Raw genomic sequence first — 24542 nt, forward strand, 5'->3', positions numbered from 1 at the left:
ACCCCTCGGAGGTCACTACAGACACCAACAATGTTCAAATACAGGTTGCATATCCTTTAATGTAAGCTGAGGGGAGCCAGCGGTCAGCCCCAGGTCAGTCCTATCCTCCTATACGTATCATCAGAGGTGCCAACAGCAGAGCCTCTTTCTATTGGTTACCATGACCACCAGCATCCTTTCACACGTAGGAGGCGGAGCCACTTGATCAGACTGGATGATTCCTTTATATTAACTTAGGTTAAAATAGAGAGGATATGTATGGCCTGATAAACTGCCAGAGAAAGACGAGGAAGACAAGTGTGAGGTCGATCGATCGGCTGACTATATTGACAAGATACTGATTGGTTACATGTTGAAGAAAACATACAATACAAAATACAGAAAAAGTTGGTTCCATCCCCTCCCACTCCCCCCCTTACCCACCCACCCCCAAATACTCATCATCGTGATTTGGTCAGAACAGGGCTCAGAGCCAGAGGTCAGAGTGACCGAGGGTGGAGGGGTCCTGGGCCATGGGGGTGTGGCTGTCACAAATGATGCTTCAGTAATGCTGCGGTTTCTCTCCCAGCTGGGAGTCAGATGGGGAGGGGCTGCAGCCTGATGACAGCCAGCCGAGGGAAGAGCTGCCTGTCCCTTCCCCAGCCCAGGGCCTGCCCACCGCCCTGGGACCAAGACCACTCCCAGCAAGGTAAGATGTGGGTGCTCTTGCCGAGTCTGCTCTCCAGCAAGAAGGAAAGAAAGGGCAACTGCTCCAACCCCTGTCCCCACAGGCCAGGGCACAGGAGTGTGGCTACTACCAGCAAAGGGCAAGTGGGAGAGCAGTAGAAAGGGGACTGGGAAGAGCAGAAGATCAAATATATTAAAAAAGTGACTTAAGACTTAAAATTGAATTAGTATTTGTACAGAAAGGTGCAGGTGGAATAACTCCCTCCGGCCTAGGATCAAAGTTATGCGGAGAATTCATGATGGACCCCTCCCCTGCCCCCAGTGGTGGCCCGAGTCGTTAAGTGCGATTGGTTAGAGTGGATTCCAGTCGGGTCATTCTGGTGGAGGAGTGGGGGCAGCGGCAGGCAGGCAAGGGGGGCTCAGTTGCTGCAGCACTGGCTCCGGCTGGCTGGGCTGCTCTCCTGCAGATCCACACCTCTGTTCCGGCCGGGAGCACCAGCTACATTCTGGGGCTCGTTCTTGGGAAGCTTCTTAGCTGTTGAGAGAAGGGGAAATGCACCTGTGTGGCCACCCCAACATCCTCCCCTAGTCGGTGACACCCAGAATACTGGAGGCTTGTGTGCCGGGTGCACTGTGTGTCTCTGGAAACTGGAGCAGAGGGGTTAAGAACTTGCCCCAAACTAGAGTGACAAGTGGCACTGCCAGGATTTGAACCAGGCAGATGAGCTAACGTCCTATGGGGGAAGGGATGGCAATGGACACAGCTCTGACAAGGGCAGGGAGTACAACATTGAAACTTTGGCCCAAGTTTTAGAAAGTTCTGCCCCTGGCAGTCAGCTAGACAACAGTTTTATCACATAGTTTAAAATGGTGAAAATTCTGTTAGTGAAGGCACCCCACAGACCCACCAGAGACCAGCACACAGGGTTCCACTCTGCTGGGGAGAAGGATGGGCAGAGGTAATTTACCTATTGCCATGAAAATTTCATTCACGTTCATTGCAGTCTTGGCGGACGTCTCCATGAACAGCAAACTGTTGTCATCTGCATAGGCTTGTGCTTCCTGATTCAGGAAATGGAGGAAGAGGGTGGGAGGTGAATGCTGGCAGATGGTAGAGGCTAGGGCCCAGGATAAAATCTTCCCTGGTCTCAGGCCTTATAAAACAGACACTGACTGGGCAAATGCAGGGGTTCCAGGCTTAGGGCTACCCTGTTCTGGGTTCCCCCAAAATACCAGCATCACCTAGCCCCCACTCACACGCTATACCTCCCAGTTCACAAATACTGGCAGATTCTCACTCAGCTTCCCTAGATCCACTCTGCCCACTTGCTCTTCACTCACTAGGCAAGACATTCTTCTAGAAAAATACCCTGCAAGTATACCTGCACATCTGGACCAAGGCATGAGAGCGCAGGGATGCTGCCTGCAGCACAAGCCCTCAACTGTTACAAACGACCCAGGAGGTCATCAGCTGGGTAAAGGATGAGCTGCAGAGTGGGCTGTGGTGACTCCCCATTGTAATCCCAGCACTTGGGAGGTGGAAGAATGAGCTTCAGGAGTTCAAGGCCACCAGCCTAGGCTACATGCTACATGAGATATTTTCCTTCCCTCCCTCTCTCTCACACACACAAACACAGGACACTGTAACATACAGTACATAGCACACTTCCATCCATCTGTATAAAGAAAAGGATTTATAAATGTGTACATTTTTGGTAAGACAAAAAACTGGGAATTCTGAGTAAGAGATGCTGAGTTTCTAGGATTAAAGAGACTAAACTCATTTTCTATACCTTCCTGGACTATTTAAGTTTACTACATGTGGCTGGGCGGTGGTGGCGCACACCTTTCATCACAGCACTTGCGAGGCAGAGGCAGGTGGATCTCTGTGAGTTCGAAGCCAGCCTAGTCTACAGAGTGAGTTCCAGGACAGCTAGGGCTGTTACACAGAGAAACCCTGTCCTGGAGGGGGTAAAAAAAAAAAAAAAGTACAACAGAATTTTTTACTACATGCATACATTGCCTAAAAAAAGTACTTCTTGGGCTGGAGAGATGGCTCAGTGGTTGAGTGAGCACTGGCTGTTCTTCAGAGGACCCAGATTCAATTTCCAGCACCCACATGGCAGCTCACAGCTGTCTGTAACTCCAGTTCCAGGGAATCTGACACCCTCACACAATGCCCATAAAATAAAGTTAAAAAAAAAAAGTACTTCTGGTTCAGTCCATTCAGTGTATAAGGGAAAATGTGCAGAAGCATCACTTACCACCCCCCCCCCCACAACACACACACAAAAGACCACTATAAAGACAGTTCCTTTGTGGCCCATGCTTAAGTCATGAGAGGGCAGCAGAAAGCTGCTGCTGCTGCCTGCCACCTTACAGGACCTGCGTGGCCTGTGGAGGCCTCCCTCATAGAGCCGGTTCACCCTCATCCCCAAGTTCTGTCATCTCCTCACCTGAAACTCCACGGCTCTCTTGCTGGCCAGGTCTGCCTTGTTACCCGCGAGTGCGATGACAATGTTGGGGCTGGCCTGCCTCTGTAACTCTTTCACCCAATTCTTAGCCCGTGCAAATGTGTCCTGAGGAGACAGGGTCAAAGTGTAAAAGGGACAGGAGACATTCTACTCTGGGCCACTCACTAGCAAATGAAAACCGGTGGTCAAAGGCATCTGATAAGCCATCTAAAGATTCTAGTGAGAGCCGGCAGTGGTGGCCACGCCTTTAATCCCAGCACTCAGGAGGCAGAGCCAGGCGGATCTCTGAGTTCGAGGCCAGCCTGGGCTACAGAGTAAGTTCCAGGACAGGTACCAAAACAACACAGAGAAACCCTGTCTCGAAAAACAAAACAAAACAGATTCTCATGAGAGCATCCCGATGAAGAGGAAATCTGCCCATATCCCAGTCGGGAATAGAAGTCTGAGAGGGAGGCCTGAAATGCAGCTTTTATAATCCAATTCTTGGGGCTTTACAGAAATGAAGGGCAAGGAGTAAAGGAAGGAGAATCTTTACTGTGTTGGTGATGTCATAGACCACGATGGCTGCCTGGGCCCCCCGATAGTACATGGGGGCCAGGCTGTGGTATCGCTCCTGTCCAGCTGTGTCCCAGATCTCAAACTTGACCGTGGTGTCGTCTAAGCAGACAGTCTGTGTGAGGAAAGCCGCTGTAAGAAAAAGGTGGTGTCATTAGGCAAGGAGGAACTGGAAACCACCTGCCTTATTTTCTGTTGCTGGTTCTGGCATGTAGAAGCCTGTCCACACTGGGCAGGTGAGGCCTGCGCTCCTGTGTTCTGTCAGGGAAGTGCCTGCACTGAGCCATTTGAGAGCCTCCCTGCAAAGCACAGCAAAGGCCAGATAAGGAAGGCCCAAGGGAACCCTGAGGCCAAGCCCCGAAGGGTGAGACCCCCGGCCTTCCTTCCACTGTCCTTCACAGACACACTTCAGCTCAAGGGTGACTGAGACCTTCAGTTTCAGGAAGGCATGCTCACTGGGAAATAGACACTGTTACACTGCCAGGCTGTGGCTGGATGACTGGCTTTCCAACCACCCCAGTCACCTCCAGGCACTCCAGCTAGCCAGGTGGCACTCTAGCTAGCCACCATCCCTGCAGTGACCCAGAATCATTCCTGTATGGCCAGCCAGTGGTTTGAATACAGACTCTACTTGAGATGGGAACACAGGGCACTGGAGCAAATATGCTTTGAAGGAGAATCCTGGAGCTGGGACAGACAGGTAAGGTCCCCCACACCCTGGACCCAGCAGAGGACTATGACAGCTCTGTGAGGAGCCTGGGCCGCCACCTCACTTCCCCCTCTACAGCTCCTGACGGTGCTGAGGAGGCAGAGAGGAGACTGCTGACATGGCCCATTCTGTTTCCAGCTGCCTGGAAACCTCCTACCAACCAAGAGAGGAGAGAAAGATGACTCAAGTCCACGGTGGCCCTGGCCTTCAGGTTCACAGTGACTACGGATGCAAGAGGCTGAGTCCAGACCCTTATTTACATCCTAAATGCTGACCAATAGGAATCAGTGACACATTCTGAGCTCCAGAAAGGGTAAAGGTCAGCAGGAGAGATCAGGACATGCATACTGCCCTGCAGAACAAAAAGGACCCTTTGAGAGGTCCTCCTGATGCCAGGTCAGTGGAAGGGGTAGTCACATCCACACAAATAATAAAAAGGCTGGACCAGAACAGGAAGCCAGTTTTCAATCCCTAGCTAATTCTTAGCAGTCAAGCTTTTTGGAATGAAGCATGAAGACTGACTGCTGGATTCAATTCCAGGGCCACTGAGGAATACTCCCAGGCCAGACAGATTTAGTTTCCGCCCAGACAGCTTTCCTTCTTCTTAAGGCACCCTGGCCTCCCCAACTCCCTGGGCTCACTCACCTCCAATGGTGCTCTCCTGGTACTCGTGGAACTGTCCCTTGACAAAGCGGAGGACGAGGCTGGATTTGCCCACTGCAGACTCCCCCAAGAGGACCAGCTTAAACTGACAGATCTTGTTGCCAGCAGCTGGCCCATTGGGTCGTGCTGCACCTCCCCGACCCGCCATGGCCCAATGCTTGGTAGTAGTACCAGTGAGCGTGGGGGTGGGGCCGGTGCTAGGCAAAGAGGCACTTAATGGGGAGAGAGGCCTCCAACTGCAGGGGAGAAATAAGAAGTGGAGGTTAGAAGGAGACTGCCAACGGTGCCCTCCCCAAATCACAATATTCTCCCTTGCCCTCCCTGATGACCAGGATGATTGATCTCACCCCTGAACTCCCAGCCCTCCCCACAAGGGTTGAGCTGAAGTCTTCACTAGACTGAACTGCACATCTCCTGGATTTACAACTGGCAGAGAGGTACAAAGCTAAGCGGCTTCCCAACTTTAGGTTCCTGGATCCTGAGCAAACACTAGGACTTCCCTCTCTCAAATACATACATTCACTTATAAAATCCAGGCGAGGAATGGATGGATGCCAGCATGAGTCAATAGGCCCTCTGGGCTCCACCCCCACCCCCCAAAAAAGGGCCCAGAAAGACACTAGGATTTAGGTCAACAAACAATAAGCTTGTAGTCTTGGGTTAGGACCACAGCCTGCTCTGGGCAGAAGCAGAGTGTGTGGGGAGGTGGGTGAAGGCACAGTGAGTCCTGGCAGTGAGCTCCTGAGATAAGATGCTTATGGGCACACAGCGACCAAGGCCCGGCCAGAGCAAGTTCTTATCAAAACAACTAGGCTTGTACCACGCAGAAGAATCGACTTTCTTGGTCTGAGGCTGGACTGGATGTACCAGAATCAAAGCAATGTTCTTGTCTTCAGCCTCTTTCCCCAGTCTTCTCATTTTGGATGGGCCAGAAGTCTCACACACATTAAAAAACAAACCACACAGAAAAACAAACATGCTCTGAAGCCAGAGCTCTGCTCCCAGTCTCCGCTGCCAACTCTCCCTTTGAAATAGAGACCTCGCCTCCATTCTCTACTGGCAGAGGCAGGGGTGACACAAAGGAAGCCTAAAGGGAAGGCAGGGGTGGAGGCAAACATGAGACACTGAGACCTGCACCCCTCACAGCTGGTGCTCCAGCCCTGATTCCCCACTCAGCTTCAGAGGCTCGAGCTTTTTGGAAGCTTCGGAACTGCACAGAAGGATGAGAAGCCTCTAGAAGACACAGAGCAGAAGACAGCAGAACACACACAGGGAGAGAGCTGCCCTGCCCTGAGCAGGACAGTGCATCCGCTACAGTCAAGGGACAGGAGTGTGATGAACAGAGGGCCTGTGGGAAGCTAGTGCTCTGTGCCCCTGCAAGAAGCAGACAGCAAAGGGTCTGCTTTGTTCAGCCTCAAATCCTTTTCCACATCCAGGATCTCCCAGCAACTCATTTAAAAAGTGAGCTTCAGGAAGAATGATTCACTAACCAGGAACAACGGTTTCCTTTCTGGGCAGCACCAAAGGAAAAAAGCTTTGAAATGGGGGCCACCTCTTCCCCAAAAGTACAAGGAAGGAAGTAGGAGGGGGCAGTCTTCAAGCTGATTACTAACCAGAAATGTCATTTAAAGACGCCATAGGTAAGATGCTTTCTCATTCACCCTGAACAAGGAGGACAAGGCCTGTGCAGTTTCATCAGGACTTCCTCACAAGGCTCATGTGTGTTCTAGGAACTCAGAGTGATTTCCCCAGGAAATCATTCTGAAAGGGGCCAGCATTCACAGAAAGAGACTACTGCACTATTATCTTGAGCTTTAACACAACCTTCCATTTTTACAGACATAACTTGACAGCATTAAGAGCCCTCCTCAAGGCCACCCAGTGTACAAGTGACAGAGCCAGGATACATCTTGGGTTCCTACACATAAGCTCAGTTGTTATCAGGCTGTGCTCCCGGCTTGGGAAGAACAATGAGGCCACACCCAGCCGTGGTGTTTGGGTTTGGGGAGCTGCAGCAGTTCTGTGGGCTCTGCAAGGTCTGGTTCCAGCAAAAGTGACCCTGATCTACAGTCCTTGAGTTCTCCCAAGTATGGGAGGGGCCACCCCACACGAGGCAAAGCTTCAGCCACTGAGGGAAAACCACGGTGGAATTACAAGTCAGTGATTACCCTGAGAGCACATGACACAGGGCAAACCATTGGGCTGGAGTACAAGAGAAGAATGAGGGAGTGGGGCCAGGGGACAGACAAGCAAGACCCTGGCTGCAAAACACCCAAAGCAGCTGTAAAGGGGCGACGGCTACCGGCATGGGCAGCAACCCTCACCTTCTAGATGAGAAAAAGAGACGTAGCCAAGTCTAGTCCCTACCAAATCCAGAGCTTTGCAAACCTGCCCAGACAGAACGTTCTCCACCTTGTCTGGGTGTCGAAGGCATGTGTGTGGCTGGCCTGCAGAGCTGTCCAGGCTCAGAACAGCTGTCTGCAGGTGCTACTGAAGCATACCAGGGATAGAGCAGCCGGAACAGAGCCAATGAGCAGACACCGGACTTCAGTGCCCTGAGTGTGACTGTCTCCTCCCACTCAGGGTTACCTCATAAAAGCCACCTGTGCTAAGGCAAACCAGGACTTAGTGACGGGGCACATCAGCGTTAATGTCAGTGTCCCCCAGAACGCAACTTCCTCTCCACACATGCTGGTGAGCAGACCCTGGCTTCCCTAGCCAACTGAAACAAGTTCTACCCAGCTGGCCTAAACTGGCTGCTGACATGTCCTTCCTGATCACTGGTCCTGCCTCCAGAAACACCTGAGCAGGTGCTCACGGCACTTTTTATGGTCTGCTGCCTCGTGGTTTTCCTGGCCCCAAGAAGGGATCACATGAGCAGAAGCGTCTGACCTTTTCAGCCAATAAAGCACTAAGCAAGACAATTTTTGTCATGAAGTAATGCAGAGATAAGAGCATGTCTGAGACACGTAAAGGCAACACCCAGCTTTCCAAGAAGGCTTACACCCCTCTCCAAGACTGGAAAACCAGAAGATATAACGAGTGAATGAATTCATGGACTGAGCTGTCCTGCCGCGCGCGTGTGTGTGTGTGTGTGTGTGTGTGTGTGTGTGTGTGTGTGTCTCCTGAACTAGTTGCAAAGATATTTTAGATCAAGTGATGGAATAATTTTAAGTTGTCTTGGAGTCAAAAAACAAATCCTGCAGCCAGGTGGTGGTGGTGGTGGCGGCGGCGGCGGCGGCGGCGGCGGCGGTGCACATCTTTAATTCCAGCACTCAGGTGGCAGAGGCAGGTGGATCTCTGTGAGTTCAAGGCCAGCCTGGGGTACAGAGTGAGTTCCAGGACAGGCTCCAAAGCTATACAGAGAAACCCTGTCTTGAAAAACCAAAATAAATAAATAAATAACATAAAATCCGGCTTAAGAGCCGGTCACCATTAAAGCTGCTTGTAGGAGACAGGATGAGTCAACAATCTTTCTCCCTGAGTGTCTGGCAATGGTGGAGCTTCAGGTCCATGGCAAAGGACTCTCAAGACCCACTTCACAACCTTCTAAATAAAAATCCTGCTTCATTCATGGACCACCAAGAATGGGCACCAGCCCCAACTTCAAGCCTTCCATGGGAAAGGGAGCATGTGCAAGGACTTGGGGGCACTCTAATTAGTATGTCTTTACCCATAGTGCTCACAAAAGGGCAAAGGGAACCAGGCCCCTCAACACTCCAGCTCTGCACAGGCCAAGGAAGGACAAGAAACAGGAAGAGCTGAGCGCTGCTCTTCCCTGTGCTGGCCTGCCTGTATGTACTCTGGGGGTCACAGGTCTGTGGCCACTTTTCTCATCAGAATCCACATTAAACCAACTACATCAGAGTCTCTAGAGGCAGAGTCTGGAACTCAAGGCTTTAAAATCAGCTTCCCAGTTGGGTGCAGAGGAGCACGCATTTTATCCCAGCACTGGGAGGCAGAGGCAGGAGGAGCTCTGTGAGGTCAGAGGCCAGCCAAGGCTACATAGTGAGACCCTGTCTCAAATAAACAAACACAAGTCGTCCACTAAACACAAGTAGCTGACTAAACACAGGGCTACAGCTGATAAGGGAAGGCTTGCAGAGCCACACTGTGCTCGGACAGGCCATCGAGCTAAGGCAGGGCCTCGCTAAGCTGAAGCCTTCAAGAAACCAAGTGCTGTGGTAATGCCGCCCCTCCCCAGCCCCTGCGAGACATGACCATGCTTCTCTCCTCTAGTCCATACACTGGCTTCACACTGCTGTCCTTGCTGGCTTCACAAGGTCTAGCAATTCCAGCTGGTGGGTGTCTCTGGTGCTTCCTGTTTGCTTTAGAGACTTCCTCTAGCTGCAAGTGAGCACAGCCTGGATTGGGAGCAGATTAGAGGAAGCTGACTGTAGGCCAGAAGGTGGGTGGAGATGCCGTCACTTAAGGTTAGCTACTGGGTGAGGGAGTGGAATAGGACTGAGAACCAAGTGGCCCTGCCTAGAGCTCCAGGGAGGTGGTCTAGCTATCCTTTACTCTGTGGAAAAAAGCAAGAGTTGAGTTGGAGAAAGCACAATGCCTCCTGAAACTTGTTAGTTAAGAGAAGAATGCACTGGCCTGAGCAGGAGAGGTAATTGGGTTCAAAGGCTAAGGGGGCAGATATTAAAAGGGAGCCAAATGGAGCCAAGGATCTCGTCAGAGGCCTCGGGGAGCTGAGGTGACGACTGACCCACAGTCTCAAGAGCCACAGTTCATCCCCTCAGGGAAGCCACTGCTAAGGTACACCGGAGCCCAGGACAGCCCTCAGCAGGACTGCCAGGCTGTAGAGTCAGAGGAAAGAAGAGACAGCAGCTGCCTGGAGCCCCATCCCCTCACCCAACCTCGGCATGAGGGGAAGGACACTGGCTCCAGCTTTGGTCAGCTGGTCAGTTAGTTCTGTGACCTTGGCCAAGTCACACAAGTGGTCATTGTCAGCTTTAGTTCCTTATCTGCAAAATGGTATTATTTAATGCTAATTGCATTAGGGTTGCTGTAAAGATTAAATAAACATAGGGTAGCCAACACAGAATTAAGAGGAAGGTAAGGTTCCCAGTGGCATGCTTATTAAACTACAGGCTAGCTACTTAATCAACTCTGACTCCTTGGCTGTCAGAGCTTAGAGGGCCATATAGACCTAATCCTAACTATGTCAATTACAGAGAAGGAAGATGAGATGAGGTGAGGTGACTTGCCCAGAGAAACACAACAAGGTGATGGCAGAGCCAAACCCATGACTTGTAACTTAGGAAAGGCTAAGAGATGAAAGAAAATGCACCATTACCAACATATTTACATCTACTACGGATAACAAGGAGTCAATTTTCTTTTTTTTTTTTTTAAAGATTTATTTATTTATTATGTATACAGAACAGGGAGCCAGATCTCATTACAGATGGTTGTGAGCCACCATGTGGGTGCTGGGAATTGAACTCAGGACCTCTGGAAGAGCAGTTGGTGCTCTTAACCTCTAAGCCATCTCTCCAGCCCACAAGGAGTCAATTTTCAACGTGTGGTTTATACTTATTTATTTATCATGGATATGTGTGTATATGCCATTGCATATATATATATATATATATATATATATGTCAGAAAACAACTTTCAGGAGTCAGTTCTCTCCATCCACCATGTAGCTCCTGGGGACTGAGCTCAGGCCATCAGGTGTGGTAAAAAGTGCTTTTACCTGTGGAGCCATCTCAACAGCCCTAAGTATGCTTTCATAAAATAATGGCTTTTAGCAAGGACACACTTTTTAAAATTAGTTAAAATTCTTAGCTAGCTGTATACTTTATATTTGTAAACTTAACTAAGTACATAAACTTTTCTGTATATGAAAGTTACAAGTTAACAGACAAAATACTTTTGGTATAGAATTTGCATAAAACGCCGGGCGGTGGTGGCGCACGCCTTTAATCCCAGCACTCAGGAGGCAGAGCCAGGCGGATCTCCGTGAGTTCAAGGCCAGCCTGGGCTACCAAGTGAGTTCCAGGAAAGGCGCAAAGCTACACAGGGAAACCCTGTCTCGAAAAACCAAAAAAAAAAAAAAAAAAAAAAAAAAAAAAAAAAAAAAGAATTTGCATAAAACAATAAAAAACTAAAGCTTAGAAATGATAAGACGAAGGCCGGGTGGCAGTGGTGCACGCCTTTAATCCCAGCACTCGGGAGGCAGAGCCAGGTGGATCTCTGTGAGTTCGAGGCCAGCCTGGTCTACAGAGTGAGATCCAGGACAGGCACCAAAGCTACACAGGGAAACCCTGTCTCAGAAACAAAACAAAAAACAAAAACAAAAACAAAAAAAAAAAAAGAAAAGGAAGAAAGAAATGATACGGTGAGCCGGGAGTGGTAGCATACAACTTTTTTTTTTTTTTTTTTTAAAGATTTATTTATTATATATACAGTGTTCTGTCTGCACTATTGCTGCAGGCCAGAAGAGGGCACCAGATCTCATTACAGATGGTTGTGAGCCACCATGTGGTTGCTGGGAATTGAACTCAGGACCTTTGGAAGAGCAAGCAGTGCTCTTAACCTCTAAGCCATCTCTCCAGCCCCGGTAGCATACAACTTTAATCCTAGCACTTGAAAAGCAGATTTCTGTGAATTTGAGATCAGCCTCATCTACACAGCAAGTTCCAGGGCTACATAGTTAAGCCAAAAAATAAAAAATAAAATATATATGGAATCAATTTCCTCTCCTGTATATAAACCATTTTTAGCTGTTCTCTAGTATGAAAAGATTCAGAACACTAATACAATAAAAAAAAGATACTGCCTAAATTGGAAAATGATCAAGAGAACAAAGACACCCAAATGTTAATAAGGGACAGGACGAGCTTTTATATAAAAATAATTGTTCAAAGTATGTTAAAGCTGTGTTTACTGTCTAGACTTAAAACTATAGGCTAGAGAATTGTGAAACTGTTTAAATATTCCTAAAAGAAGAAGCCAGCATGTTTTTACTGAGGAGAAAGAGGTTACAGTGATGTGATGCTCTAATCCCACCTGCCCAGGCTATCTGCAGAGGGAAAAAAGTTGGGGGATCAGGGGAGGGGAACGGAATAAGGTGTAGGACTCTGGTACTGCTGTACTGGGGCCATGTCTCACCTGCAGAGTGAACAGAAAAGCTTGGCCCTGACACCAGGCACTCTACAGTCCAGGCTGAGTTCTGGGAAGGACTTTTATGGAAAGCCATTGAACAGCTGACTTAGGGGAGGAGATGCAGGAAGTGAAGGGGTCCTTATGTTACAAAGCTGCAGAAGATGACTTGGAACCATGTGAGCACCCTAGAGGTATGCTCAGAGTCAGCTGGGTTCCCCGCCACTGGGACAGACAGAACCCCCTACCTGCCTAGGCCACCCAAGTCTCTTATCTGGGATTAGTCTTAATGCATTCCCCACTATGGAAAAGACTACAGTGAAGCCTCATGGAGTACCTAAGAGCGCCAGCCTAGATTCCCAACTCTGGCAACTCCATCAACGAGGTTTAAACTCTGGAAACATTACTGGGTAGCCAAGCTGAACACTTTGCCAGGAGTTAGCCAGGAAAGAGCATGGTGAGCTCCCTAATCCCTTTCCCTCAGGTACTGAGTAGAACTGAAGACAGATGCCAAGACAAGTCAGATTGTTGCCATCTCTTAAGAGGCAGACCCCCCCAGCTTCTAGAGTCCTGTCCTAAAAGAAGAAGAAATTCTTCTCGGTGAACTGGCAAGATGGCTCAGTGAGTAAAGGTTCTTGCCTCCAAGCCTGACAACCTGAATTCCATTCCTAGGACCCACAAGGTAGAAGTGTCTAAAGTGCAAATTGTCTAATGACCTCCAAATGCGTGTGCACGCTCACACACACACACAACTGAAAAATAGAAGAGAAAGAAGAAATCCTCCCCTGACCACCAAGCTGCTTTCTCAGCTCTCCATCGCAGATGGGTTCCCCGAGAGGCCAGAGGAAGCACAGTCAGCGCTAAATTCAGGCAAAGATGGAACCCTCCAGTGATGTCCCCTCTCCTTCCTGTACTCATGGAGAGGAAGGCATGGTGTACGTAATGTCCAAGAACGATTCCATGACCGCAGTGTCTCAGTCACTGGCCCTGTCTACCAAGAGGCAGGAGGCTGCTTAGAGCTACACCTGACAAGGTTCATCCTGCCTAGTGATTCAACATTCCTGAGAAAAATGGAGCCTGGCCTCCAGGGCAGCACTTCTCAGTCAGACTGTGGCAGATTCTCAGCCCCAAACCAAAGTTCAGCTTGCAGTGTGGCCCTTCCTGCAGCACAAACCCACATACATGCTCAGCACAGGGACCAGGAGTTGAGGCTGCTGCAGCTGAACGGGGGCTTACTCCCCTCCCCCTGCTTGTGCTACGTAGGAGGTTAAAAGGCAGCCAACCCGAATGCCTCAGCCCGCATCTGCTGCTGCTCCATCCCGAAGCACAGGCTTTCTGGACAGTAGGGAGGAAGGACGTGAGATTTCCATTGACCCACAACTCTCCTACTACTCTGTATGTAAATCTAGCTTGGTTTTGAGATTTGGGGTTTTTGTGTTTTTCATTTTGTGAAGACAGTTTCACCAGCCTGGAGCGTAGAATCCTCCTGCCTCAACCTCTCAAGAACTGAGATCACAGGTGTACACCCCTCTGCTGGTTTCCTGTACCTGTTTTGTTTGTGCAGTTATAAACTTACTTAGGATGTTACTAACTGGAATCTCATCAATGCAGGGTCTGTCTCCCTCTCTGTCTCAGGACGGGCTCTACAGGGAGGGGCCGGGAGTGTGAGCCAGGACAGCTGCCCCTTCTGCTGCCCCCAGACCCAGCAGGACGGCACCATCTCTGCTCCAGTCAGGGTCATCCTCAGCACCTGTTCTCTCAAGCACTCACACCAAGTGACGCTACTCACAAGCCCTCCCTGTCTTTACAAACATCCGACACAAGAAAAGCAGCTTAAATCACTGCTCTCTTTGTTTCGCTCTCAGCTCCAGGCAGCCAGCAGAGGTGGTCTCTAAGGGGAGGGCAGGAGGGGGCCAGACAGCAGTGAGCCAAATTCCTCCTGCCCAGACACCACATGCGCACTGTGGTCAGAAGCTGCCCAGCTAACAAGAACAAGGTCAAAGTTCTCCCTGTGATATCTAAGGGACGATGGCTCCTGGAAGCCAGAAAACAGTAGTTCAGACAAACTTCTCTCTTCATCTTTTTTTGTTGTTGTTTTTTTCGAGACAGGGTTTCTCTGTGTAGCCCTGGCTGTCCTGGTCTCGCTCTGTAGACCAGGCTGACCAGGCTGGCCTCGAACTCACAGAGATCCGCTTGGCTCTGCCTTCCGAGTGCTGGAATTAAAGACATGCACCACCACCGCCTGGCCTCTCTTAATTTTTGCTGAACAAAACATATGATGGTGTCAGCTGAAGAAGGGGTCTAGTCAGACAACAAAGGGGTCTGAACAAATTTCAATAAACTAACACACTTCGGCTTCCACAGCCCCACATTCTACAAAGACTACTTCCTGCAGGAGTTTAGAGAACTTGGGAGCTTGAGTGCTGAGAATGTGAAGGCAAGAGGACCTAAGTCATTGTCACAGATGAAAGGGACGTTACAAAACTCCCAAAAGTTGGACTGTAGTTTTCCTGTGTTTTAAGCTCAAGCCTGGCACACCATAAGGGGTCATAAAAATGGTGAAGTGAACATGTGATACAGGTCAGCCTGGCTAAGTTTGGCAAATAGATAGGGACAACTGAGAGCTAACAGATGACTTGAACTTTACCCCAAGAGCACTCTAGGCCGGCCAAGATTTCTGACAGGACTTCTCAGGTCCCTGTACAGTAGCATTAAGTCAGACAGATATCAAGTCCTGTGGCCATCACTTAGGCTAGCCTTCTGCTGTGCCCTGAATGCATCCCCAAGCCTATAAGAGGGAGAGACTAGCACCCACATCCAGGGCTGCTGGAGAGATGATGCATAAGAGAATGGCCCCTAGAAACACTCAGCAATGCAAGTGGGGTGGGGCTTGCCCCATGAAACCTCCCGTAGAGCAAGCGGTTCCTCAACCCTTGGCCAGACACCCTTCACCCCAGCTCCCCTGGACCTTACCCTCCAGTGTCCCTCACTGGAAAGAGGAAGCCTTTCACTAGTTTCCTAGAAGACTCATGATGTACTGTCAACAGCCCCAACTTTGAATTCTCTGGAAATGGTCCCGATGTCAGTGACTGAAGAAACCATCACCATCCAGCAAATCTTCCCCCACCAAAACTAATCACAGCCCCTTCAAAAGCAATAATAAAAGAGTGACTCTTCTTTCAGAGACCCACATCCATGCCCTGGGGTTTTGTTGTTGTTTGTTTTTGTTTTTTCTGAGCATTGCTTTTAATCCTCATGCTTAAAGTTTATATTAAAATCCTTTTTAACAAATCCTGACTCTGCTTCATTAAGTTAAATAAAAAATATGAAAGGTCCTATACATGAAGCATCTTGAAGACCTCATTCCCTTGCTTCCGTTTTGAAGTCTCTCTCAGGAAGGGGAAGAAGTGATTCAGCTGCAGGGGGGAAGGGGCAAGAACAGGGCAGCTGACGACAAAACCAGAGTTGAGTTCCTTTTAAAAATCAGGCTGCAAATGCTAGAGGTTTGTAAATTGGCATCATTCATGACCACAGAGTCTGAGCCGCCCAGAGAGCAATGTGATGACTAGGAGAGCAGCCAGGGTGAGGGAGGCCACCCACAGCCTCCTCAAGCCTGGGATGCTTCCGACAGAGCCACCTGAAGGGGACACACACAGATCTATGAATAGAAGCAAAGGGCTGGCGAAAGGCTCAGGTTACAGATTTTCAGAGGGTGATTGCAACTGAAGGATTTAAGCTGGTCAATGATTCAGGATCACAGCTCCAAGTGATATCTGCCTTGAGCCTGCCCAGAGCCACAGAGGCTACAACACAAGCCTTCCCAAAGGAGAGGTCTGTTTATGAATGGCAGCAAAAGAGGCGTGACTGGACCACCTGGGATTTCACATGGACTCTCAGCCCAGAGTCCAGGAAGGTTTGGCTGGAGAACTCAATGCCCAGAGAGAGAATGATTACATCCAGCACCTCTCCGTACCTGACAGTAAACTCCAGAGTAAATAGCAAATGTGACCACTGCTTAGCGCAGGCACAGCATCAGGCAGCTGGACTAGGAACAGGTGAACAGAGGGCAGCAACTTGCTGCAAGGACCAGGTGTTAGAGCTGGAGGGGATTCTCACCACATGCTACTTGCTACCTTATCCAGCTGTGGGACTGCACCGACCACCACCAGAAGGGACAACCTGAACTCATCCTGTAACTCCAGATCAGGGCATTAGACAGAAAATGTTTGCTAAACAGCCCTTGGAAAGGCAGTCAATTCCAGGGCCCAGGTAGGAAATACACAAACAGCATCTTGTGCCAAAAAGTAAAGAAATGCTCAAAAAAACAAAATCAGAAAACCTCACAATGATGGGGGTAGGTCAAAGGGAGCTGAAAGAGCAGCCTATGGTCAAAGACAAAACAATGTGAGGAAGAAATGTAGATTACAAACCAAAGTGTAAAATTAAGTATCTGTGAGCCAATACCAACAGATAAATAATTGAAAATAAATGAGAGAATGCATCAGGGGACTTAATAATTCATGTAGCTACTCCACCCTCTAAGAGGGGGGCTTGACCTGCCACTCTTCAGTGTGAACTACACATAATGACAGTCTTCCAAAGTGAACAAATGAAACGGGACAACTTTAGAGTGAAGAGACCCCAGCCTGGGGTCAGGCTGACACTGACAATGGTCAGTCACACTGATTCTGTGTGCCTTGATACAACGGGATGCAAAAGGTACTTTCTACTGGAATCCTCCCCTAACCCTACCACTCCTAACCCCAGTCTGCTCATGAGAAGAATGTCCAGCATCCCATAAACTATCTGGCTGGTGACCTCAAAACCACCAACGTCACTGAAGACAAGTGCAGTCCATGAAACTACCTAACTAGAGTAGTCTACAGAAATGCGACATCTAAATGCAGCCTGGGCTCTTGTCACAGAAACAGGACAATCAGGTGTAATCCACAGAAATGTGGATGGAGCATGGACTTTCATGCACTAACACTAATGTAACATGACACTAACAGAAGAACAGGGTCTGAGGCGTGTGAGGAGACTCTGTACTACCCTCATAACTGTCCTAAGACTATTCTGAAAAGCTCACATAATGGGGGAAAATGGGAGGGGGCACTGGCTCATCCTGAAACCAGATGAGATTCAAGGCCTGCTATTCTCACAAACTCACAGTTTTGAAGATGAGTTAACCAACAGGGAGCAGGGATTAGAAGAGCTGGTGGAAGTCAGACCAACAGTCCCCAGGTGAGAGAAAGCACACCCCAAACACGGCAGGCTAAGCCTAGAGCAGGAGTTTAAAGGCCACGCAGGTTGGATACCATCAGGCAGGCAGGGCTGCCCTCCACACCTTTTTGTTTTGGTGACAGGGAATAGAACCAGAGCCTCAAAAATGCAAGGTAAGCACCAGACTACTGAGCTATATACTTCAGAACTGCCAATGCTTAAGACCAACATCACTCTGTGCAGACATGCAAAATAGCACCCACTGACCAGAGTAAAATTTTACCTCACTGATCCCCGCTAAGTGCTGCCTGGGTGGGCTTTGTCTCATCACACACAACTGCAGAAAGTGTAAAACAGTCTGTCCTGCTACCAGATTTACTCTCTGCAGAAGCAGGAGGGTGGAGGGGGCTCTGCAATGGTGATTTGGAGAGCTCTACCGTCTGGAAATTGGTTCGTACCCTATCTGATTTGTATTATCTGCCTGGTAGCAATTATTCTTCTTACTGTTTGCTCTGCTATCTGTGTGTGAGCAGCTGAAGATAGGGCTCAAGCTTGGAATGAGCTGGGGCTAGGTTCAGATCCCAGCTTTACTTGGACAAACTCAGTTTGGGTAGGGGAGCGTTAAGGAAGTAGGCAGACAGGGACTTCAGGGCAGGGTTCCATGTCTGTGCTTCCCTTTAGCAGCTGCAGTAAGGGCCTCCTATGCTGGACATGATCTATCTGAGATAGACAGAGCAAGGAACCAGCACTGATGTAGAGAGGAGCTGGCACCTCCTCAAGCTAAAGGGAAACTTCACAAACAAAGTGACCTGCAAGTCAAGTCTTGAATTCAAGAGACTAGGGGAAGCAGCTTCCAGGCAGGTGAGGTGGACAGAGTATTCTAGGCAACAGGAACAGTACACACTTAGTCTAGAGAGGAGGGGCTATCCTGCAGGAGAAGGGTATTATCCGTAACGAGGAATGAGCACACACTCCTGCCTGCCACTCAGAGAATAGCTCGTACTGTAACATGGGCCTCCCTCCAGTGGTGTGAGGATGAAACTGAGGATGCTCAGAGCTCAGAAGAGTGCCTGGAACATGTCATCAAAACTCTGTAAATTGAGCTTTTTAGCCAGGAGTGGTGGCACATGTCTTTAATCCCAGCACTTGGAGGTAAGGACAGGTGGACCTCGGAGTTCAAGGCCAGCCTGGTCTACAGAGTGAGATCCAGGACAGCCAGGGCTGTTACATAGAGAAACCTTGTCTCGAAAAACAAAACAGAAAAATAAGTTTAGTTGAGTTTTAACTGGTATCACTGCCCCTGTGTACAGGAGATACAGTAGTTTGAAAAGCAATCAAACTTTTTTATATGCCATGCTCTCTCAATAAAGAGAATGCCCTTAAAAGATTATTCCAGAGTTCTTTTTGTTCTGTTTGAGATAGGATCTTGCTAAACAGCCTGGGCTGTTCTCAAATTCATGATTCTCCTTCCTCAGCCTCCCAAGTGATAGAAAAAGGCAAGAGCCTCCTCATGCATGCTAGGCAAGTGGTCTACAACTGAGCTACAAAGCCTGAGCTCATGTTTTATATTTACAGACAGGGTCTCACTAAGTTATTCAGGCTAGTCTCCAATATGCTATGTAATCCAGGCAGGCCTTGAACTCAGGATCCTACTGCCTTAGTCTCCCAAGCTGACAGGATTACACTGGGCTCTGACAAGGACCTGAAAGCATTATAACCTACATTTCGGGACATCCTAGTCTATAATCTCTGCCTACAACAAATGGCTCTAACGAAGCACCCTGACTCAGCCATGACTGATCAGAAACCCTGTGCTCACCTCTCAGGAAAGAAGAAGTCCTGGCTCAATTTTTTTTTAAGATACAAGAGCGTGCATTGTGATGCACACCTTTAGACCCAACATTCGAGGCAGAGCAGGAGGAGCTCTTTGAATTCAGAGGCCAGTCCTGTCTACATGGTGAGTTCCAGGACAGCCAGGGCCAAGTAGAAAGACCCTGCCTCAAATCTAAATAAATGCAATGACTCCTAATGGGACAATCATGGTGACTGCCTTCGTAGTTCCTTCTGTTTTGTCTGTCTGTCTTTTTTGAGTCAGGGTCTCACTATGGCTCAGGCTGCCCTTGAACTCATAGAAATCCTCCTGCCTCTGCCTCGTAGGTGCTGGGATTAAAGCCATGAGCTGCCATGCCCAGCACTCCTCCTGTGAGACCCTGACTCAAAAAAGACAGATGGACATCTGCCCACCAGAGGCCATTTTGTGAGGATCTGTCGTCCTTGGCACTGGACTGGCCCCTTTACCTTTTGTTTCTAGATCTGCAAGAGATTCCCATTTTATGGAAGAAACAGGTTCAGCGAGCCCAAGTCACCTAACTGGTAAGCAAGAAACTGTGGATGGGAATGCAAGTCCCTGAGTCTAAGCCTCTAATACTTTCTACCTACACTGCCCTTCTGATTGCTGAGCAATAGTTCCAAAAAGAGTCAGTCTCATGTAACCCAGGCTGGCCTCCAACTTCCTACGGAGCCGAGGATGACTTTGAACTCTGATCCTCTGGCCTCCATCTCCCAAGCACTGGAATCACAGATGTATCTACAAGCTTACACAGTGCAGAGATGTGTCTCTTGCAGGCTAACCAAGCGCTCACCAACTGAGCTATATCCTCAGTCCATTAAGAAAGCTCTTTCCAGGCCAGTGACATGACTCAGCAAGTAGAGGTGCTTGCCCCCAAGTCTGAAGACCTGAGTTTAACCCCAGGACCCCGGATGGAAGTAGAGAACTGGCTCCCACAAGCTGTCCTCTCATTCTTCATGTGCACAATGGTGCGTGCGTGTGTGCACATACACAGACAGAAATAAACGCGTACACGTAGGTTCCTTGAAGGAATGCTCATTTGGTGGTGCTCAGTTTGAATTTGTGAGTTTGAAGCTGGGCATAGCACTTGGGAGGCAGTGACAAGTGGATCTCTGTAAGTTCAAGGCTGGCCTGGTCTACAAAAGCAGTTCCAAGCCAGCCAGGACTACATAGCGAGAGTCAAAATCAGCAGGCAGCATCAAAGGGGCATCAGAAGGCACAACCCTTCAATCCTGCCCAGCCCGACCCTTCAGTTCGGCACTTTCACTTTCACTTTCACATCATTCTGAGTTAAGTTCTGGAGAAATTAATGACACACAGACACCAGCAAACTCTTGGGCCCTGAAGAGCACAGGCTCGGACTCTCAACCATCGTGGCCTCCACAGCAAAGAAGGGAGAAAAAGAAGAGGGTAGGGTGTTGGGAAAGCGAGGGAAGCCAAGAAGGAATGCCATGATGAGGAAGGCCAAGGGTCTGTACTCACGCCCCCATTCACCATTTCTGCAAGTTCATTCATTTAACAAGAACACCAGGCTAGGAGGAGAGCCTGCTTTAGAAAAGGTGAGGTTACATTTGAATCCAAGCTCCAAACACTGACCACTTCTAACTGTATGGTCCTAGGGGAAGAATGGTCAGTAAGGTGGGGACACAAATACCACTATCTCCATGACACTTGTGAGGAACGTATGGGAAGAACTCTGGGGCTTCATATCTTATAAATAAGATATACACTTACACTCCTACAGTGAACAGCAGAAAGGCCAGCTAGGTGTGAGAAGCAAGAGGAGAGGTGAAGAGTAGACTCTGAGAGGAGGGACTCCCTCTCCTGGCAGGGCAGTGACAGGCTTCAGCTGGGCCTCTCCAATTTCTGAAAGCCAAAAGTGGCTGCAGAACTCTAGTGCCTCCTGTCTCTCTGAGAGTTTCTCCTCAACATCGTGTTTCAGAGTCACAGCTGGGAGAGGATGTCCAGACAAATGCCAGAAATGCCCATCAGAAGCCTTGCCTGCCTCAGCCAGGAATCACAATCCACTCCTGAGCTGGGAAGTCCAGCAGAAACCGATCCCCGTGAGCAGACAGGATTCACTGCTTCTCCCCCTCAGAAGAACATGCTGAATAGATCAGAGAATCTAGGCTGTCTGAGGGAGTCTCCAATGAGCCCACACAGAAAGAGAGTGTCTCATCTAGCTGTTGACCCTAATAAGGAAGGGGTTTCTTGTTGTCCAATAAGAAGAAAAATACAGCCGGGCAGTGGTGGCATATGCCTTTAATTCCAGCACTCGGGAGACAGAGACAGGAGCATCTCTGTGAGTTCGAGGCCAGCCTGGTCTACAGAGCGAGTTCCAGGACAGGCTCCAAAGCTACAAAGAAACCCTGTCTCAAAAAACAAAACAACAAACAAACAAAGAAGTAAAATACATACATCACAGAATTAGCTTAAAATGTTGTACTAACTGGATACCAGCAACTGTCCAGAAGTAGATCAGAAAGATCTCAAAGCAAAACTTTTTAACTTTCGTGTGATAAGTGTCTTAAGGTGGTCAGGAATGCCCAAGGACTGAATGGCTTCCCCACTCTTCCTCCACAGCAGACAGCAAGGGTCAGTTGTGGCCTCGGATTCAGGCTACTCCTCAGGAAGGTAGTCTCTGACCTGTACTTTGGCCACTTCACTAGAGAACTTTCCAGCTTGGTCAGAAACAGCAGCCATTTCACACACCTCAGTCCCAAGGAAAAGACAAGGACCCTGCGTCAATCCGGTTGGGGGAACTGGCACTTTATGACACACAGAGCAATTCCTTCACCTACAAAAGCTAGAGCTGCCAACGTGATCTGGGCTAACTGCTTTGTGGTAAATCCAAGCCAAAAAGAGACTGGAGACTCTGGTGAGGCATGGACCTGTTGCTCAGGTGTACAGTGTTGTGCGATTGGGGGTGGAAAGAGAGATGGTCCCTCAATTCCACATTGCTCGCCTTTGGCCGTCTTTTCTCTACAGAACAGCAGACAGCAGTTGCTCTAAGGAAACCACTGACATGCTCTGGAAGGCCAGGGCTGAGCCTGGAGCAGGGGGAAGGAGGAGGAGAGAAGGAAGATAATGAATGGGCAGATCCTCCCTGATCTGTCGCTAGGATTGAGCAAAGCTCAGCTAAATTCTTCAGAGGCAGGAAGACGGACACACACCGAGAGAACATAGGCAGGGCTGGGGGGCCTAACCAGCAGCACAAGGAGAGGGGCGCTGATTCCCTGTAAGTGACCCAGAATCCAAACTCTGCTGAGGTCCTGGTAGGCTCGAGAGGAAGTAAGGAACTGTAAGAACGCAAACACACTTCTGTGCCTGTGGAACATTCTCATCCAGACACCCACCATCCCCGCACACCCTAAAAGAAATCTAGATAAAAAATTCTTTCAGGGCTGCAGGGGGCAACTGTTTTTTTTGGGGGGGGGGGTGGTTTGGGATTTTGGGGGAGGGGGACACAGGAAAGGAAAACCAGGAAAGACAGCACTCCCCACCACCTCTGAAAGGGAAGGGAGACAGGTCCCTTCACACCTGGCAAAGACTCTTTGATTCTGAAAGCGAGGGGGTGGAGAGCGGAACTTGGGGTCCCTCTCTCCCACAACTGGACTGGACAGGCCAGAGGGGAGCCTTAAAGGACTCCTGTAGGCTCCCGAGGGGCAGGTAAACGAAGGGACGAGGAGCTCCCCCTTTGGCCCGACGCCCTAGGGAGCCCCTGAGAGGGGGCTACGGGTCGGGGGAGGGGTCAGTGTCCCCCTAAGCTAAGGTTGGGCAGGAGGAAAGAGTACCCCAGGAAGGCTTCCACGCAGGCGAGAGACTGGCTCTGAGACAGGCATACTCACCGCGGCTCCGGGGCGGCAGCGTTACTTGGGCCGGGGCTCCTACAGACTCCGCTCCTCTCCCCCCCGGCGGTGTCCCAGGCTCCGGCCTCCACTTCCGCCTTTCAGCCGCTCCGGATCCGGATCTCCAGCTCTGCCCCGCCTCTCTATAGTCCCAGGTGACTGACAGAAAGGACAGACCAATGGGAGGCACTCTGATCCTACCCACAATCAACGCGGGAAAAGAAGGAGAGTGCGCGCGAGGGATGGCGGGACTTGTAGTTCTCAGCACAGGGAGGAGCCGGCGGCTGCCCGGCACTTGTTTAGGGTGGAACCCGCGGCTGGTGGGGCGGAGCTGGTCCAGGCCTGCTTATCGCGTCACTGCCAGTTCCAGGTGCCGCGAGGGAAGGCGTGTGGCGAAGCTTTGCCAGAGGGCAGAGAGGACTGTGCTTGCAGACGTGAGAAAGGAGAAATATGAGACGGTGTGCACTTGGCAACTTAGAGAAGCCCCTGTCCACACTTTGCGGCCAAGACAAGTCCAAGAGGCTGATTGCTGAGGACATACTATTATATGAAAGGCGATGGAGCCCGGCGTGGTGGCTCACTCGGAAGGCAGAGCCTGGCAGATCTCTGTAACAGCGAGGGCTGTTACGTAGTAAACCCTGGCTCAAAGAGGGAAAAAAAAAAAAGCATGAAAAGAAAAGAAAAGTAGGGGTAGGGGGATGGTGTCGCTTTGTAGAAATGACTCCTTGGGGACTAACGAAATGGCTCAACGGGTAAAGGTGCTTGCCGCCAAACTTCTATCCCTGGGAGCCACATAGCGTAAGGAGAGAACAGACTTCCACAAGTTGTCCTTTGACATCCACATGTATGGCATGTAAGAACCTACCTCCCCTCCCCTCAAATAAGTGAAGAAGTGAAGAAATGTTTGTTTGTTTGTTTGTTTGTTTTAAAGGAGTGCCTCTCTGGAGGATCCTAGGTGGGATGAAAAGAACTGCTGCTGCCCCGCCATAGGCTTGCCCGCCCGCCCACCCACCCTTCCTTTCACATAAGCTTTCACTAACTATGTAGCCCTGATTGGGCTGGAACTTGTTATGTAGACTGGGCTGTCTTTAACTCACAGAGATCCTCCTGCCTCTACTTCTGGAGTGCTGGGATTAAAGGTGTGTGCGACACCACAACAGACTAAGCTTTCTTTATTAGGCTCAGCTCTCAACACACCAGAGCCACCTCCACCCCAACCAGAACTGACTCTCCCCCAACAACAACCTCTGCCTGGGTTCTCTCCACCCATCACTGTAGACAAAAACCACTCCCCCTCCTAATATGTATGGGTCAGCTCTGTTTCTGTTTCTTCTAATTCCTTCTATATGAATTAGGACCACTTCTGCTTCTGCTCCACCCCAACCAAAGGCCAGTGTTTCCTCTTTCTGCATCTCTCTCCCAGGGACATTATTCAAAA

General features: G+C 49.6%; 1 protein-coding gene across 1 annotated transcript; it reads right to left on the reverse strand.

Moving 5' to 3' along the window:
* Positions 1 to 33: 33 nt before the first annotated feature.
* On the reverse strand, positions 34 to 23236 carry Rab5c (RAB5C, member RAS oncogene family). The gene is made up of 6 exons (XM_059271796.1): positions 23105 to 23236; positions 5050 to 5303; positions 3676 to 3827; positions 3123 to 3245; positions 1635 to 1728; positions 34 to 1201 (listed from the first exon to the last, which is right to left on the reverse strand). The coding sequence occupies exons 2-6, from the start codon at positions 5213 to 5215 to the stop codon at positions 1086 to 1088; spliced, it is 651 nt and encodes a 216-aa protein (XP_059127779.1). The 5' UTR covers positions 5216 to 5303; positions 23105 to 23236; the 3' UTR covers positions 34 to 1085.
* Between the last annotated feature and the right edge of the window lie 1306 nt (positions 23237 to 24542).

The sequence above is a fragment of the Peromyscus eremicus genome, chromosome 8a, assembly GCF_949786415.1.
Source record: "Peromyscus eremicus chromosome 8a, PerEre_H2_v1, whole genome shotgun sequence".
Lineage (NCBI taxonomy): Eukaryota > Metazoa > Chordata > Mammalia > Rodentia > Cricetidae > Peromyscus > Peromyscus eremicus.